General features: G+C 42.5%; 2 protein-coding genes across 2 annotated transcripts in view; one reads left to right on the plus strand and one right to left on the minus strand.

The window, feature by feature from the left end:
• UBA5 (ubiquitin like modifier activating enzyme 5) overlaps positions 1–12,234 on the minus strand; it is a 31,053-nt gene extending 18,819 nt beyond the window's left edge. Inside the window, exons 1-7 of the mRNA XM_077491530.1 lie at positions 11,783–12,234; positions 11,347–11,392; positions 11,060–11,149; positions 7,317–7,426; positions 2,813–2,899; positions 1,322–1,406; positions 961–1,065 (exon numbers count right to left, since the gene is read on the minus strand). Coding sequence (XP_077347656.1) covers positions 961–1,065; positions 1,322–1,406; positions 2,813–2,899; positions 7,317–7,426; positions 11,060–11,149; positions 11,347–11,392; positions 11,783–11,928 — 669 coding nt within the window. The 5' untranslated portion in view covers positions 11,929–12,234. The remainder of the gene's footprint in view (positions 1–960; positions 1,066–1,321; positions 1,407–2,812; positions 2,900–7,316; positions 7,427–11,059; positions 11,150–11,346; positions 11,393–11,782) is intronic.
• Positions 12,235–12,325: 91 nt separating this feature from the next.
• Positions 12,326–18,914, plus strand: part of ACAD11 (acyl-CoA dehydrogenase family member 11) — a 199,364-nt gene continuing 192,775 nt past the window's right edge. Inside the window, exons 1-2 of the mRNA XM_077491529.1 lie at positions 12,326–12,550; positions 17,128–17,227. Of these exons, the coding sequence (XP_077347655.1) occupies positions 12,411–12,550; positions 17,128–17,227 (240 nt within the window). The 5' untranslated portion in view covers positions 12,326–12,410. The remainder of the gene's footprint in view (positions 12,551–17,127; positions 17,228–18,914) is intronic.

The following is an 18,914-nucleotide window of genomic DNA, read 5'->3' on the forward strand; positions in this document are numbered from 1 at the left end:
TTGGAACTAAACCCATCAATTTAACCATTTCTCAAAACATTTACATACAAAGCATTAGAACCTGTGCAAATGATGCAGATATTGCGCATAACCTCAAAAGGCTAAAATAAAAATATGCAAGTATAAAAAATTTGTGATCACTATTTGATTTTGCAGCATTCCCTTTTGTATAAGCACGTTTCCCTTTTATTAGCGCAGAAGTCCCTTCACGGTTAGATGTCTACATACAAAGTATGCTATGATTGATAATGGTCACAGGTGCCATCAAATGGCTGGTGTCACAACTGATCACAAGTGCAGAACTATGGCAACTGCAGAACAAACAGAGGACAAGATGGCAGCTTCCTTGGATGTAAACAATAGGAGGGTTTAGTTTCACTGCCCGTTGTCAGGAATCTATGCTTAATCCCTATGACTAATTTGACATCAGGTCTGAGAACTAGGAACACACACTGTTGCCTTTCTAAATTCTCTGCCAGATTATGGTTCTCTTTTCCCGATATGTAGCAAAAGCTATGATTTATTGTAGAATTGAAATTTGATTTTCAAGAAAAAAAAAAAAAAAGTCTGAGCAGACATTTAGCAATATACAGTAGTAGTGTGAATGACCCTTATTGGGGTTTTATAATAAAACTTTGTGTATATAACAGGAAAGATGTTTTCATGAAAGCTTTAGCCAAAGATGAGGAATGAAGAAAGAAAAGCAGATGAAAGAGGAAAAGACTGGAGGAAAATAAAGATGGAGGGTAACATGGAGGGTTGATGGCAATCACAAGGTTAAAATACATGTTATCCATTAATATGTGATCAGGGCAAATGTGAGATAAAAAGGGTCACGATGAGACATATTCCCCCTCCAGAGTGAAGAGCGGATAATGTTCATTAATATCAACCCCTTAGACGAGAGAAATGTATTCTTAATTCTTCTCATTAACATAATAAGAAATATGTGCCACATACTGCAAAACAGGCCGTTTCTCCGGGTTTAATAAGCTGGATGTGTCCGGACACCGCATTTTCACTGACTCCAGATTCCATCCAGATCTGTCCCAGTTCATTGCATGCCTACATGAAAGAAAGGTCACAATCCATTGTATTACAACTCACACTAAGCAATGAATTATTATGAGTTTTGTGTCTGTGCTCTGCAAGTTATGAATAAATGTAAAATGCAGCTGCAGTGTGGACTATGTAATGTCCTTAGTTTTGCCATTTATATAGGATATTACAGTAGTAAAATGCATTGATGCATACACCAATATAAAGCAGCAGATGCAGTACAAAATATTTGTCTATTTATGAGAACAGAAGTAGTTCTTACCGTGTTAATTGCCATACGTGCTTCAAAGTTGTCGACACAACTTAATACAAGGTCTACTGGTTCCCCTTCTTTTAATCCACCTTTGCTAAGAAAAAAAAAAGGAGGAAGAAGTAGTTTAAACATTTTTCTTGTGTGTTAAAATTAAATGCCAACAGTAAAGCCCCATTTGTTTGCAGCCAAAGTAGCTCGTGCAGTTTTTTTTTGGGGCAATAAGCTTCACATAATTTTTTTTTGCGTATTTTGTCACACGACTGCTACCCACTTTTGGGATGCCATTAAGAAATAATGCCACTGCAAATGCAATACAGAGTTTGGTGCATTTTCCACACATTTCGGGAAACACATTTGTGCGTGCGTTCCTGGAATGCAAATGTGTGAACGGGGCCTAATCTGTCAATGCACATAACTTAGATCTCTAGTTTCTACATAATATGACAGCCAGTCATTAAGGTCCAAATGCAACAGTAAAATCAACTTTCTAAGGCTTTATGTACACTGCGGCTGACACGTCTAGGAGCAGTTGGGCGTTTTTTTCAGCTGCCTCCTCTGTTATCTTATCAGTACATGTACACAGGGTTGTTTATAGTGGTTTCTAGGCAGTTGAGTTTAGAAGCATTTTAAGTGTTTAGGACAGATGTTAGGAGGCATTTGAAATGCCAAATGCCTGTAACAGCTTGTACACGCAGTAACTTGCGTTTAGCCACATTTTGTTTACAGGCGTTTTTAATGGAGATAGATTTTTGACTATTTGAGAAAAGAAAAAAAATGCCTCTAAAAAACGCAAACATGGCATTTAAATGTGGCAAAACTGACGTTTTTAAGCATTGGTTACTATCCGTCAAGTTAAAACGTTCAGGGAGAGGTTTTGAAATGCCCCGCGTGCATTAGGCCTAAAAAGTTAATAAAAAAAATACATTTTTTGATAGATAAATAAAACCAAAAAATCCAAAACACAACTGTGTCCCACTTGTTGGTGATTCTTCACAAAAAATAAAAAAATGTTATATCTTTATGTTTGAAGCCTGAAATGTGGCAAAAGGTTGAAAAGTTCAAGGGGGTCGAATACTTTCGCAAGGCACTGTATAAAATAGTGCCATGCACATATCTATGTCAATTAGCAACTTTTTATCTTTTTGATCACTTTATATAAATTGTTAAATAAATCCAGTTCAATTTAATGAACATTCAGTAAGACAAAAAGCAAAGCACCGATTTGTGAATACCTTATTGCATAAGTTCATGAATGAGATAAGTCACAGCATGTGGAATTCACATGTGTACTTCTATAAACATGATCTAGTTGCTTGTTGCACGTCACCTCTCTATTTTACTACATTAACTTATATGTCCATTCTACAAGTGATGAAGAAGCGCGCGCACACACACACACACACACACACACACACACACACACACACACACACACACACACACACACACACACACACACACACACACACACACACACACACACACACACAGGATCCTTACCTTATCCTATCCATGAAATGCTGGAAATTGTCCATGGTTGTTATGTTGTAGTTGTGAACTTCAAATCGGACATCGGGGTTAATGTTCCTATGGAAAAAAAATAAAAAAAATAAAAAAGGAGTAAAAATGTACCCTTGTTTACCACTAAACATGCAAATGGATTCAAATCAGAAATCGCTGCCCTTATGCTTTTGCTTTAGAAAGTTGTACATCGTCTACTGGTTCCCCTTCTGTTAATCCACATTTGCCAATTAAAAAATAAAAAAATAAAAATAAAAATTATGTTTAAAACTTTTTTCCCGTGTATTAAAATAATTTAAATTAAATACCAACAGTAAAGCCCCATTTATTTGTTGCCAAAATAGCTTCACCACCTTCTTTTGGCAGTGAGCCTCACACATTAGTAATTGATGAAGTAAAATTATAAGTACCATCAAGGCAATAATCTAGAACATTGACAATAAAAATATTTGCAAGAAGGGTGGTATATTTCAAGCATTTCTTTCATTTCATTTTGACAATTATGGCTTACAGCTAGTAAAAAAAAAAAAAAAAAAAAAAAAAGAAGATTTTTAATACAGAAATGTTGGCTTACTGAAAAGTATGTCCATGTACAGTATAGTATGCACTCAATACTTGGTCGGGGTTCTTTTTGCATTAATTACTGCATCAATGTGGCGTGCCATGGCGGCGATCAGCCTGTGGCACTGCTGAGGTGTTATAGAAGCCCAGGTTGCTTTGATAGCAGCCTTCAGCTTGTCTGCATTGTTAGGGCTGGTGCCTCATCTTCCTCTTGACAATAACCCACAGATTCTTTATGGGGTTTAGGTCAGGCGAGCTTGCTAGCCAATCAAGCATGATCATTAAACCAGGTATTGGTACTTTTGGCAGTGTGGGCAGGTGCCAAGCCCTGCTGAAAAATTAAATCAGCATCTCCATGAAGCTGGTCACCAGAGGGAAGCATGAGGTGCTCTAGAATTTCCTGGTAGAGGGTTGCCCTGACTTTGGACTTGACAAAACACAGCGGACCAACACCAGCAGATGACATGGCTCCCCAAATCATCACTGACTATGGAAACTTCAGACTGGACCTCATGCAACTTTGTTTGGATTCTGTAACCTCCCCACTCTTCCTCCAGACTGGGTCCTTGATTTCCAAACGAAATGCAACATTTTCCACAGTCAGTGATGATTTGGGGAGCCATGTCATCTGCTGGTGTTGGTCCACTGTGTTTTATCAAGTCCAAAGTCAATGCAGCCCTCCAGCAGGAAATTCTAGAGCACTTCATGTTTCCCTCTGCTGACCAGCTTTATAGAGCATTTTTTTCAGCAGGACTTGGCACCTGCCCACACTGCCAAAAGTACCAATACCTGGTTTAATGATAATAATGGTATCACTGTGCTTGATTGGCCAGCAAACTTGCCTGGCCTAAACCACATAGAGACTCTGTGGGGTATTGTCAAGAGGAAGATGCAGATAAGCTGCAGGTCGCTATCAAAGCAAGTTGGGCTTCCATAACGCCTCATCAGTGCCACAGGCTGACTGCCGCCATGGCACGCCACATTGATGCAGTAATTCATGCAAAAGGAGTCTCGACCAAGTATTGAGTGCATACTATACTGAACACTGACATACTTAACAGTAAGCCAACATTTCTGTATTAAAAATCATTTTTTTTATTTATTGGTCTAATGTAGTATTCGGAGATACTGAATTTTGGGTTTTCACTGGCTGTAAGCCATAATTATCAAACTTAAAAAGAAAGAAAGAAATGCATCACTGCGTGTAACCCATCTATATAAAATATGAGTTTTACTTTACTGAATTAGTGAAATAAATTAACTAACTAACTTTTTGATGATATTCTAAATCATATATGAGGTGTATGTGTGTTGCTGATCTAGTTCAAAAGTCTTTATTTTCTTTTTTTAATCAAAATGTTATCGCACATTCCTACCCACTGCCACTGTGTGTGTGGGGTTCTCCTGATAAAGCCACTTGATTGGCCCCCACATGTTAAAACAGAAAAACTGCTAAGTGAGACAGATTCAAGGAAAATAAGAGATATCCACAGAGTATGAGCTGCAGCTGTGCTACACATGGCAATTTACAGCACAGGGAGGTGACCTCCATTTTGTGGGTTTTACCTGATAGGTAAGAAATAAACAGGAGCCCATGTGCTATGCCTTTCCCCATGTAGTGTACAATCTTGTAAAAGTACATTTGAAATCCGTGGTTTGCATACACTGCATGGAAGATGATGACCAAGCCAGAAAACAGTTGTATATAGTTTGGTTAAAAAAAAAAAAAAAAAAAAAAAAAAAAGGCTGTATAATATTGGACTGCATTTCAACTATATACCACTGGTTCTAGATATACAACTAGCCAACAGGGCACCACCCATTGTCCTCAAATAAAAGAATAAGCCTCTTATTCTTTAGATATGTGAGGGAAATGTTTAGACATAAGTAACATCTATTTTTAAGAAGGCTTTACTGTGCCATGCATTGAATTGTACACTCTCAGAAATCTGATATAATAGTGTAGTGGCGAGGTGGAGCACAGCAGAAGTCCAATCACAGACACCTCTCATCCGCAGCCCTTTTACTATGGCAAGTACAAGCTGGAAACTCGACAGCTTCCTCAAAAAACGTTTATTTGAGCATTATAGCAGTAACACAAGCCAAAATTCTAATGTGTTTCAGCCTAAGCCTTCATCATAGCATCATGCTGCTATAATGAAGGCTTAGGCCGAAACGCGTCAGGTTTCGGATTACGTTACTGCTTTAATTCTCAAATAAACGTTTTTCAACGAGGAAGCTGGCAAGTTGCCGGATTGTACTTGCTAAGGATTTACTGCGAATTTAATTAGCTAGAGCACTGACTAGTCTGCACACGTATTTGCACTATACGGTAGAGCTTGGGTGAGTTTGCTTGTCACTTCTACTACAGGAGGAAACACACTTACATTAGCACTTTTTAGCTTCTTTACTGCTAGCAATGTGAGAGCAGATAATCTTCAGTCTAGCACCTCAAAATGACTTATGTACCTGCCCTTACACCCCATTATTTGAACAGCACACATGAATAGTATGATATTAAAGTGGGGTTATATTATAGTTGCCATTTTAGTTTACCTGGCCGATCCCTGTGTAAGCTGGAAATCACTGTATGCGTGACTTCTACAGTTATTGCAGGCCCAGTGTTAAGTGGCTGCCATACTGCATTGTGAATGCAGGAGGTCACTCAGTTGGCATGGGCCCCATTCCCAGAATGCCTTGCATTTCTCTCAATTAATACAAAGCTTGGTCAAGGTGGAGATGGTGACATCACTGCTCAGTTTCTTTCCCTTGTCCAATTTGAGAATGGTTTGCACTGAATGAGAAAATGCACAGTGTTTTCTGAATGGAGACTGTGCTAAGTCAGCGACCCCCGCTTACTATGGAACATTGCAGCCACTCAGCGCGGGACCCAGAAGTTACGGGTGATCACTGTAGTATCGAGGTTTACTACAGCATTTTTTAAATTCCACAGGGGTAAATTTACACAAACCTTTATGTGCAATATTTGTACATAATTTTCAAACCACACACACCCACCCATTTAGGGTCGGTTCACACTGGGGCGACTTGTCAGGCGATTTAGCTGCCTGCCAAGTCGCGTCCTGTTCTGTACAATGTAACCATTCTAATCGGAGCGACACAAGTCGCTCCGACTTAGAAAAAGGTTCCTGTACGACTTTGGGGGCGACTTGAGGCAACTTGTATTGACTTCTATAGAGAAGTCGTTTTGCAAGTCACCGCAGCGGTCGTGTCCAGGTCGGCTGAGGCAGTCGCGCTGACTCAGTGTGAACAGACACTTAAACAAATGTTTGTGACCTCCGCATGCACTTAGATCTTTTATTTAGATAAACTAGAAAAAGTTTGGTCCTCCACTTTTTTTCAGCTCACTACAGTTGAAAGTAATTGTCATTTTATACCCATCAACTGTTAAAAAAAAAAAAAAAAAAGAAATTTAGAAAATGATCATTTCTGGTGAAAACTGAACCGTATATGGCTAGTGTTGACCCATACAGTATATGCCACCCCAACAGCCAATACAGAGACTAAGTATTAGGTACGTTCTACAAAGTCAGAAAATGTTCACTGTAAGCCTGGGTTCACACTATAGCGAACACAGACATTGCATGTGATTCACCCCCGCACTGCTGTGCTGATCACATGCAATGCGAGTTCAGCCATGCAAAATGTATGGCTGAACTCACATTGGATTCGCACAAAAAAGTGCAATGACTGTCCGAATCCACAGTTCACACTGTGATCTGTGAACCGATCTGGGGGTGTCATTAACATTGTATTGACACACACAGCATTTCACAGAAGGCGGCGTGAACTGCCTGTGGGAGAGATGCAATGCGGCACCCGGAGCTGGAATCACTAGCGCTGGTTCACGCATTGCTACAGTGTGAACCCAGGCTAAAACAACCACTGTAAGGGAAGATACCTCAATGTGTGCTCCGCGGCTTCCACTTTGCTGAGACCTGCCTGGTGTGGCTGGAAAAAGAGTCTGTTCATATTTGCCAACTCTACCTTGTCATAATCAAACAGCAGCAGCTGCAATGAAATCCAGAACAAACATCAAGAAGGCTGGAAATTTAACACCATGAATAAAATGCACGAGAGTTTACAGTAAAATGTAACAAAATAAATAAATCTTAGACTCAATATTAAAGTGGAATTCCAGGAAGGTTAACAGCAGCTGCTATTGTTAAAATATTGCACCACTCGCTTGTCCATTTTGCACCATTTCTATTATAGTCCCACAATGCATTGCCTTCTGTGAATGGAAGAGGATATGTTGAAATACAGGATCTCTTTCGCCAATTCACAGACCACGATGCATAATCCAAGCAATGTGGAGAAGGAAGAAGGGGTCAGGTGGGCAGTGAAACTTTTCTCAGTAGCAGCAGCTGTTGTTCGCCTTCACAATGCCAGAAGACAGCTGAACAGTGCTTAGTATCCAGGCTCTGTGAAAGACATTATTTGGTGCTGTATCCCCCCATAAAAAAAAAAAATGTATTTGTAGAACATGTATGTTTTTTCACCTTCCGACATCTAAAGTGTTAAATAAGTCTTCTTCTTTAATAATTAAATAGGTCCAGGGGCCACTCGGGCACTGCCCGAGGGCCCCATGCCACTAGGGGGCCCCATCAAGGTTGCCAGCCTCAGTAAACCAGGGAAAGTATGTAAAAATCAGTTTTTTTTTTACATCTGTCTCTGAAATGTCCCTTACTGACATCCTTTTGGTCTAAAAATCCTGAGATTATAGCTGCCCCACCTCTCCAGTACCTTCTTAGCCAATAGAAACATGTCTGTATACTGTGTGGCCCCATAATCCCTGATTGCATGGGGGCCCCATAATCTCCTATTGCCCGGGGGCCCCATGAGTGGTCAGTCCGCCCCTGAATAGGTCTCAAGAGTAATAAAAGCTTACCCGCTGGTCCAGCGATTCATGTAAAAAAAAAAAAGGATTCACAAATGATATGCAGAAACATTTGACAGAAAAGCACTTCTTTAGGTCTTGTATTTCTGGCTGTGACTCCCACCCCTGTATGAAGCCCAATTTATGGGTGTTCCTATGGGGATGTTCCAGAAAAGCCCAGTAGTTATCGCTCCCCTCTGCTATGCCCTCCTGCTATCATTACTCTATTTCCATCTCCCACTGACAATCTCAGTCTTCTTCTCTTCTCTCTCTGAAATTTTATTTGGTCTCCTTGCCTCCACCAGTCATTGTTTTCCCCCTCCTCCCACTACCAATTTCTTTCTCCTCTTCCTGTCATCCCTCCTGCATAACTACTGACAGCTCTTCTCTCAACCACACTTCTGCTGTCCAAGAAAAGCATGGTCGCTAAAGCCTGCCATAGACGGCTCAAATCTCGGCCGGTTCAGCAGGAAACTGGCAGAAAATAGAAACAAAATTATGGAGCAGGCTAAATGTACCCAAGTTGATCAAAATTGATCAACTTGGGTACAACAAGCCTGTTGGATTTTAAATGCGATTATTGCTAGCGGTTGATATAGCTGCTAGCAATAATCACTGTGTTCTCCTGATGGGGATGGCTTCTCCCACTGAAAGAATCTAGCAATTTTCATTCCTGCAACCATGGGTTGAGGAAAGAAAATTGTTCCGTCTATGGCTAGCTTAGGAACTAATTAAATATTCATCTTCTTGTCAACAGCATGCTTGAACAAGAGAGAAGGGAATTTCTTGCTGACCATACTAGTTTAGGATCTGGAACACCTAAAAGGACAGGGGATAATAATAAAGCCCCATACACACTATCAGATTTTCTGCTGATTTTTTTCCTTCAGATTTACCAAAACCATGTAGTAGAAGGGCCTGCCTGATTACATACACATTGGAAATCCTACAGTGCCTTGAGAAAGTATTCGGCCCCCTTGAACTTTTCAAACTTTTGCCACATTTCAGGCTTCAAACATAAAGATATAAAATTTTTATTTTTTTTGAAGAATCACCAACAAGTGGGACACAATTGTGAAGTGGAACGAAATCTATTGGATATTTTAAACTTTTTTAGCAAATAAAAAACTGAAAAGTGGTGCGTGCAAAATTATTCGGCCCCTTTACTTTCAGTGCAGCAAACTCACTCCAGAAATTCAGCGAGGATCTCTGAATGATCCAATGTTGTCCTAAATGACTGATGGTGATAAATAGAATCCACCTGTGTGTAATCAAGTCTCTGTATAAATGCACCTGCTCTGTGATAGTCTCAGGGTTCTGTTGAAAGCGCAGAGAGCATCATGAAGACCAAGGAACACACCAGGCAGGTCCGTAATACTGTTGTGGAGAAGTTTAAAGCCGGATTTGGATACAAAAAGATTTCTCAAGCTTTAAACATCCCAAGGAGCACTGTGCAAGCGATCATTTTGAAATGGAAGGAGTATCAGACCACTGCAAATCTACCAAGACCTGGCTGTCCCTCTAAACTTTCAGCTCAGACAAGGAGAAGACTGATCAGAGATGCAGCCAAGAGGCCCATGATCACTCTGGATGAACTGCAGAGAACTACAGCTGAGGTGAGAGAGTCTGTCCATAGGACAACAATCAGTCGTACACTGCACAAATCTGCCCTTTATGGAAGAGTGGCAAGAAGAAAGCCATTTCTCAAAGATATCCATAAAAAGTCTCGTCTAAAGTTTGCCACAAGCCACCTGGGAGACACACCAAAGATGTGGAAGAAGGTGCTCTGGTCAGATGAAACCAAAATCCAACTTTTTGTCCACAATGCAAAACAATATGTTTGGTGTAAAAGCAACACAGCTCATCACCCTCAACACACCATCCCCACTGTCAAACATGGTGGTGGCAGCATCATCATGGTTTGGGCCTGCTTTTCTTCAGCAGGGACAGGGAAGATGGTTAAAATTGAGGGGGAAGATGGATGCAGCCAAATACAGGACCATTCTGGATGAAAACCTGTTGGAGTCTGCAAAAGACCTGAAACTGGGACGGAGATTTATCTTCCAACAAGACAATGATCCCAAACATACAGCAAAATCTACAAAGGAATGGTTCACAAATAAACGTATCCAGGTGTTAGAATGGCCAAGTCAAAGTCCAGACCTGAATCCAATCGAGAATCTGTGGAAAGAGCTGAAAACTGCTGTTCACAAACGCTCTCCATCCAACCTCACTGAGCTCGAGCTGTTTTGCAAGGAAGAATGGGCAAGAATTTCAGTCTCTCGATGTGCAAAACTGATAGACACATACCCCAAGCGACTTGCAGCTGTAATCGCAGCAAAAGGTGGCTCTACAAAGTATTAACACAAGGGGGGCGAATAATTTTGCACGCCCCACTTTTCATTTTTTTTATTAGTTAAAAAAAGTTTCAAAAATCCAATAGATTTCGTTCTACTTCACAATTGTGTCCCACTTGTTGGTGATTCTTCACAAAATATAAAAAAGTTATATCTTTATGTTTGAAGCCAGAAATGTGGCAAAAGGTTGAAAAGTTCAAGGGGGCCGAATACTTTTGCAAGGCACTGTAAGGTTTGACCTCATATTATATGGTTTTGGTAAATCTGATGAAAGAAATCAGCAGAAAATCTGATAGTGTGTATGAGGCTTTACAATGCAAAACTTCGGTGAGACTTTATTTCACTAAAATGAATAGAGAACTTAAAAAAAAAAAAAAAAAAAAAAGTTAAAAATCAAATCAGTATTACCTTACCAATGCCACATCTTGTTAGCATTTCTGCAGTGACACTGCCAACTCCACCAACGCCAACTACAGCCACCGTGTAACTGCGAATTTTCTAGGAAAGAAATGGCTGAGATGAAAAAAAATCTACTTGTTGAGATCGTCATCATCACAACCCAGATATTATAAAAAAGAAAACATCATCTACATAACCCAGATATGATTATGATACAGAAAACATCATCTGTATAACCCAGATAGGATTACAGGAAACAGTCAGATTACACTTTATTATTCAGTGTTCTTCCCTACCTCATAATCTTCCACAATTCCCATCCGTTTCAGAGCCATTAAACGACTGAAAAAACAGAAAACAAAGAAACAATTTAAGTAAATAAATAAAAAACAAACAACAAAAAAAAAAAAAGAACACAGTGCTGACTCCTGAATCAAAAAGGATCGGAAAGGATCTCAGGGTAAAAAACAAAACAAAAACAAAAAAAACAGGGTGATTTTTGGGTGAGAGATAGAAACTAGGGTGACCCCCCCCATCTGAGGATGGGAGGATAAAAACCAGGGTGAGAGGGGTAAAATAACAGGGCGATCTCAGGGTGAGAGGGGTAAAATTATAGGGTGATCTCAGGGTGAGAGGGGTAAAATAACAGGGTGACCCCAGGATCTCAGGGTGATGTGAGCTGGTGGTGTCCCTGTGTTATTATAGGATGTACAGCCCATATGGTCCTTGTACCTGTATGGGTTGGAGTCCACCACCTCAGCACTCATCTTGTCTATCTTGCTCCTGTGTGTGTCCGGCTTGCTCTGCACTCTCCTCAGCTCCTCTTCCAGCTCTCTGATCCGGATCCGCAGCTCCTCCACCTCCCTGTTGGAAGCCATCTCTACTCACTTCTCCTCCACACTCTGCTGGGCTCTGTAGTTCACTGCCAGGTGATGCTGTGTGTCAGACTACATCTGTTTCCTAAAGACACGTCTGCATCCAGGAAGAGGAGTTCCAGGGAGTGCGCACTGCTCCTCTCCTCCGTCTGAGGCACCAGTCACTTCTACTTCCTGTCTGAGGGAACACAGACGCTCAGTCATTCATATGTATTACCACTTAATGCAACTGCTGCTATTACGCCAAACACCACAACTAATAATACGTGTTATTATGAATGACTGAAATAACAGGCAGCTACCAGCTTCCAATATGGCCGCCTAAGCCTCCTCCCTCTGCACTGGTATAATCGCGTTATTTACGTGCATTTTTTTTCAGTGAGCTTTATTGACAGCCCAAGTAAAGTTACATATGTGTCAAAGGTAAAGATTACAATAGCAGTGATCAGAAAAGGACTTTACCCTGAACTTAGTTGAGGAGTGAGATGGCGGAGCTAGAGGCTGACACCAGTGAAGTGAGAGCTAAACACAGGTTTGATGAGCAGAGATTGGATGAATACCTGAGCACCCACCTGCCAGGCTTCAGCTCCAGACCAGGGGAAGCCCTCACTGTCAGGCAGTACAGGTAAGAACGAGGGGAGGTGTAAGGACCTGCTCCTTGTACCCCAGGACTGATCAGTCTGTCATAGAATGGGGCAAATTCTGCACATAAGTGTGTCAGTTCATTAATAGAGAGGCTGGAGATCAGCAGAATACAGTATTCATCCCCCACAATGAAGTCCTTCAAGAACTCTTAATCCTACACACCCTGTTTCTTCCAGCCATTCTTTATCTTCACATTCTGCCCTCCAGCAATTCTTCATCCCCCTCATTCTGTCCTCCAGCAACTCTTCACCCCCCTCATTCTGTCCTCCAGCAATTCTTCATGCCCACATCCTGCCTTCCAGCAACTCTTCATCCCCACATTCTGCCCTCCAGCAACTCTTCATCCCCACATTCTGCCCTCCAGCAACTCTTCATCCCCACATTCAGTCCTCCAGCAACTCTTCATCCCCACATTTTGCCTTCCAGCAGTCCTTCATCCCCACATTTTGCCTTCCAGCAGTCCTTCATCCCCACATTTTGCCTTCCAGCAATCCTTCATCCCCCACATTCTGTCCTCCAGCAATCCCCCATCCCCCACATTCGGTCCTCCAGCAATCCTTCATCGACCACATTCTGTCCTCCAGCAATCCTTCATCCCCCACATTCTGTCCTCTAGCAAACCTTCATCCCCCACATTCTGTTCTCTAGCAATCCTTCATCCCCCACATTCTGTCCTCCAGCAATCCTTCATCCCCCACATTCTGTCCTCTAGCAAACCTTCATCCCCCACATTCTGTTCTCTAGCAATCCATCATCCCCACATTCTGCCTTCCAGCAATCCTTCACCCCCCACATTCTGTCCTCCAGCAATCCTTCACCCCCCACATTCTGTCCTCCAGCAATTATTCATCCCCACATTCTGCCTTCCAGCAATCCTTCATCCCCACATTCTGTCCTCCAGCAGCTCTTCATCCCCACATTTTGCCTTCCAGCAGTCCTTCATCCCCACATTTTGCCTTCCAGTAATCCTTCATCCCCCACATTCTGCCTAATCCTTCATCCCCCACATTCTGTCCTCCAGCAATCCTTCATCCCCCACATTCTGTCCTCCAGCAATCCATCATCCCCCACATTCTGTCCTCTAGCAAACCTTCATCCCCCACATTCTCTTCTCTAGCAATCCTTCATCCCCACATTCTGCCTTCCAGCAATCCTTCATCCCCACATTCTGTTTTCCAGCAATCCTTCACCCCCCACATTCTGTTTTCCAGCAATCCTTGACCCCCCACACTCTGTCCTCCAGCAATTATTCATCCCCTCATTCTGCCTTCCAGCAATCCTTCATCCCCACATTCTGTCCTCCAGCAGCTCTTCATCCCCACATTCTGCCCTTCAGCAATTCTTCATCCCCACATTCTGCCTTCCAGCAATCCTTCATCCCCACATTCTGCCTTCCAGCAATCCATCACCCCCCCCCCCCCCCCACACACATTCTGTCCTCCAGCAATCCTTCACCCCCCACATTCTGTCCTCCAGCAATCCTTCACCCCCCACATTCTGTCCTCCAGCAATTATTCATCCCCTCATTCTGCCTTCCAGCAATCCTTCATCCCCACATTCTGTCCTCCAGCAGCTCTTCATCCCCACATTCTGCCCTTCAGCAATTCTTCATCCCCCACAGTCTGCCTTCCAGCAATCCTTCATCCCCCACATTCTTTCCTCTAGCAATCCTTCATCCCCCACATTCTGTTCTCTAGCAATCCTTCATCCCCACATTCTGCCTTCCAGCAATCCTTCATCCCCCACATTCTGTCCTCCAGCAATCCTTCATCCCCCACTTTCTGTCCTCCAGCAATCCTTCATCCCCCACATTCTGTCCTCCAGCAATTCTTCGTCCCCACATTCTACCTCCCAGCAATCCTTCATCACCCACATTCTGCCCTTCAGCAATTCTTCATCCCCACATTCTGCCATCCAGCAACTCTTCATCCCCCACATTTTACCCTCCTGTAGTTCTTCATCCCCCCTGTCCTTCAGTAACTCTTCATCTCCACATTCCACCCTCCAACAAATGTCCATCCCCATACAAGGAAGGGTGTTAACCGATAAATTCCTAGATTACAAATGCAGATCTAGCAATAATGTTAATGTTTTCCTTGTACATATTGTGCTGAGGAAATTACTGAGCTGCTTGTTTAGACACTTCTGTTATGGAGAAACAACTGCCTTCCATACTGTATGTCCTCCTGTGTTGTCACCCTGTCACATGTGCTCCTGATGAAGACTGCCAGCTACCATGCCAACAGAATCTGCCCAAACATTGTGCATCATTCTCCTGATCTGTAAACTGGTCAAGAGCAGTGATGTGCAGGTGATACTGGGGCAAGTGCTTGAAGATAGAAAGTCATTGAAGGATGATTATGAAGGAGATCACCAGTACTGATATGGAAAAGAAAGGATAGAAAAAAATTGTAACAAAAAAAAAAAAAAAACAGTTTATGATGGACACCCAGTTAAATTTTTAGATCTATTTTAAGTTTTAAATTGGTTGTAAACCCTCACAGTTTTTCACCTATATGCATTAAGGTGAACCCCCCCCCCCCTTTTTCTATTACCTGAGCCTGATCATTCCAGCAACAGGGACGAGCACAGCAGCTCCAGCCGCTGTTTTGGGTCCTCATTGGATAGATTGATAACAACAGGAGCTACTGGCTCCTGCTGCTGTCAATCAAATCCAGTGACACGGGATCCGGGGATGGGGCTGAGTCCTGCTGTCTGTGTCAATGGATTCAGCAGCAAGACTTGGGAGTGCACCCGCATGAGTGCCCCCTTGGAATGGGGCTTTCTGATAGGGTACTCGAATACGAGGAGCCAGGAGCACCGCGGGGGCGGGGACCCCAGAAAAGGAGGATCGGGCCACTTTGTGCAAAACCCTTACACAGAGGAGGTAAGTATAATATGTTTGTTATTATAAAAAAACAAAAAAAACACCCCTTGCCGACCGGCTCACGCCGATATACGTTGGTGGAAGGGCACATACAGGCACATTAACGTACCTGTACGTTGCCCTTTAAGACGTTTGATTGTGGGCACATGCCCGCCGCAAGCTCTGTGAGTGTGATCGCGGGTCCCACAGACTCGATGTTTGCGGGGATACCCACGATCATCTCACGGAGAGGAAGAACGGGGGAAATGCTGATGTAAACAAGCATTTCCCCATTCTTCCTAGTGACAGGACACTGATCAGTGTCATGTCACACATAGCCCAGCCCCCCCACAGTTAGAATCACTCCCTAAGACACACTTACCCCCTGCAGCGCCCCTAGTGGTTAACCCCATTCACTGCCAGTCACATTTACACAGTAATAATCTGCATTTTTAAACGCATTGATTACTATATAAATGTTAATGGTCCCAAAATAGCGCCAAAAGTGTCTGATCTGTCCGCCATAATGTCGCAGTCATGATAAAAATCGCAGAGTGCCGCCATTACTAGTAAAAAAAAATTATTAATGAAAATGCCATAAATCTATCCCCTATTTTGTAGACGCTATAACTTTTGCACAAACCAATCAATAAACACTTATTGTGATTTTTTTTTTCCTACCAAACATATGTAGAAGAATACGTATTGGCCTAAACTGAGGAATAAAAATACTTTTTTATATATTTTTGGGGGATATTTATTATAGCAAAAAGTAAAAAATATTGAGTTTTTTTTTCAAAATTGACGCTCTTTTCTTGTTAATAACACAAAAAATAAAAGCCGCAGAGGTGATCAAATTCCACCAAAAGAAATCTCTATTTGTGGGGGAAAAAAGGCTGTCAATTTTGTTTGGGAGCCATGTTGCACGACCGTGCAATTGTCAGTTAAAGCGACGCACATACAGTACACACAAATAAAGTGTTGCCAAGCAGATATATAACTAAAGTTTTTATGTGTTATTTAGCATGCTTCATTATGTGAATAGAGATGATCTTGTGTGCGTTCAGATGTTCTTCAGAACCCACATTGAGGAGTCCAGCAGGAAGCTGGCATCTGTAATGTCCCAGTCATCTGTGGTGGAGGTGTTCTGAAAAAAAGTGTCCGCCTATCGATTAGTGTCCGGGCCGTACTGCGTAGGCGCAGTGCTTGCGCAGTACGGAGGAGAAGGAGACTCTGAAAGCCTCCACGCTGAGTCCAGGTTGAAGCTCCACCATCCAAGTGGACATACGGTTGCTCATAGTAACAGGGCCCCTCGCGGGCTCGCTTCGCTCGGCTATTTTGTATTCTAACTCTATGTCCACTTGGATGGTGGGGCTTGAACCCGGACTCACGGCTCAAGCGCCGTTTATCTTCGGAGATGTTTGGCTTCTCCTTGTCCCTCGTACTGCGCAAGCGCAGTACAGGGCGGACACTATGTGATGGGGGACACTATCTGATACATCAGGGGCATTCCTCATCCCCTAGCCTCATGATTCTTGGCGGGCTCGGCCAAAAAATTTTGGGAGAGCATCAGGACACGCCCAAGCTCATCTGTAACAATGAATACCAGCAGTGGCTCACATCTTGTTTTTTTGGAAAACACTGCCATGCACTATGAATAATAAATGAGAAACGTTTCATTTCTTTTATAGATCAGGCCAGTCCAATCCTACGTTTTTTCTGCAGAAAGGTCCAAATAAATTTGTTCTTAGAAAGAAACCTCATGGCCCACTTCTGCCAGGAGCTCACCGGGTACGATAGCATATTTAGATGTTTGCACCTATTATAATCTATGTACTTAAATTGATAGTAGACTTGTTTTTATCTCCAATCACACTAAGCTTTTTATTACGATTACTTACAGTTTAATATTAGAGGCAGGCCTTTTAAAGTGGTGTCAATTTATGCAGCGCTTTACATTCTGTACTCACAGGCATACACCCATACACGTACTAGGGCCAATTTAGACAGGAGCCAATGGGAAAATGTACTGCATTTTGGCCACTAGATGGAGCTGACGATCATAGTAAATAAAGTGGTTCTAAAGCCAGTGTATTTTTTTCTCTTAAAGTGGATGTAAACCTGATTCATGAAATTTGAGCTGGGCGCATACAATATCTCACAAAAGTGAGTACACCCCTCACGTTTTTGTAAACCATTTTTTATATCTTTTTATGTGACAACACTGAAGAAATTATACTTTGCTACAATGTAAAGTAGTGAGTGTACAGCTTGTATAACAGTGTAAATTTGCTGTCCCCTCAAAATAACTCAACACAGCCATTAATGTCTAAACCTCTGGCAACAAAAGCGGGCATGGAGTTCACCAGAGCTTCATAGGTTGCCACTGGAGTCCTCGTCCACTCCTCCATAACAAGATCACCGAGCTGGTGAATGTTAGAGACATTGCACTCCTCCACCTTCCATTTGAGGATGCTCTGCAGATGCTCAATAGGGTTTAGGTCTGGATACATGCTTGGCCAGTCCATCACCTTTACCCTCAGCTTCTTTTGCAAGGCAGTGGTCGTATTGGAGGTGTGTTTGAGGTCGTTATCATGTTGGAACACTGCCCTGCGGCCCAGTCTCCGAAGGGAGGGGATCGTGCTCTGCTTCAGTATGTCACAGTACATGTTGGCATTCATGGTTCCCTCAATGAACTGTAGCTCCCCAATGCTGGCAGCACTCATGCAGCCCCAGACCATGACACTCCCACCGCCATGCTTGACTGTAGACACACTTGTCTTTGTACTCCTCACCTGGTTGCCACCACACATGCTTGACACCATCTGAACCAAATTGATTTATCTTGGTCTCATCAGACCACAGGACATGGTTTCAGTAATCCATGCCCTTAGTCTGCTTATCTTCAGCTAACTGTTTGCAGGCTTTCCTGTGCATCATCTTTAGAAGAGGCTTCTTTCTGGGACGACAGCCATGCAGACCAATTTGATGCATTGTGCGGTGTATGGTCTGAGCACTGACAGGCTGACCCACCCCTTCAACCTCTGCAGCAATATTGGCAGCACTCATACGTCTAATTCCCCAAAACATCTTCTGGATATGATGCTGAGCACGTGCACACAACTTCTTTGGTCGACCATGGTGAGGCTTGTTCTGAGTGGAACCTGTCCTGTTATACCGCTGTATGGTCTTGGCCACCGTGCTGCAGCTTAGTTTCAAGGTCTTGGCAATCTTCTTATAACTTTTGTTGCCTGTGGTTTAGCCATTGATGGCTGTGTGTTGAGTTATTTTGAGGGGACAGCAAATTTACACTGTTATGCAAGCTGTACACTCACTACTTTACATTGTAGCAAAGTGTAATTTCTTCAGTGTTGTCACATAAAAAGAATAAAATATTTACAAAAATGTGAGATACTGTAAATCTGTAGTGTTTTGTTATCTCTCTTTAAAGCCCTAAGTCCCGTAGCTGTCTCCTGCT

Source organism: Lithobates pipiens, unplaced genomic scaffold, assembly GCF_037356315.1.
Source record: "Lithobates pipiens isolate NorthernLeopardFrog02 unplaced genomic scaffold, aLitPip1_a1.2 Scaffold_19, whole genome shotgun sequence".
Lineage (NCBI taxonomy): Eukaryota > Metazoa > Chordata > Amphibia > Anura > Ranidae > Lithobates > Lithobates pipiens.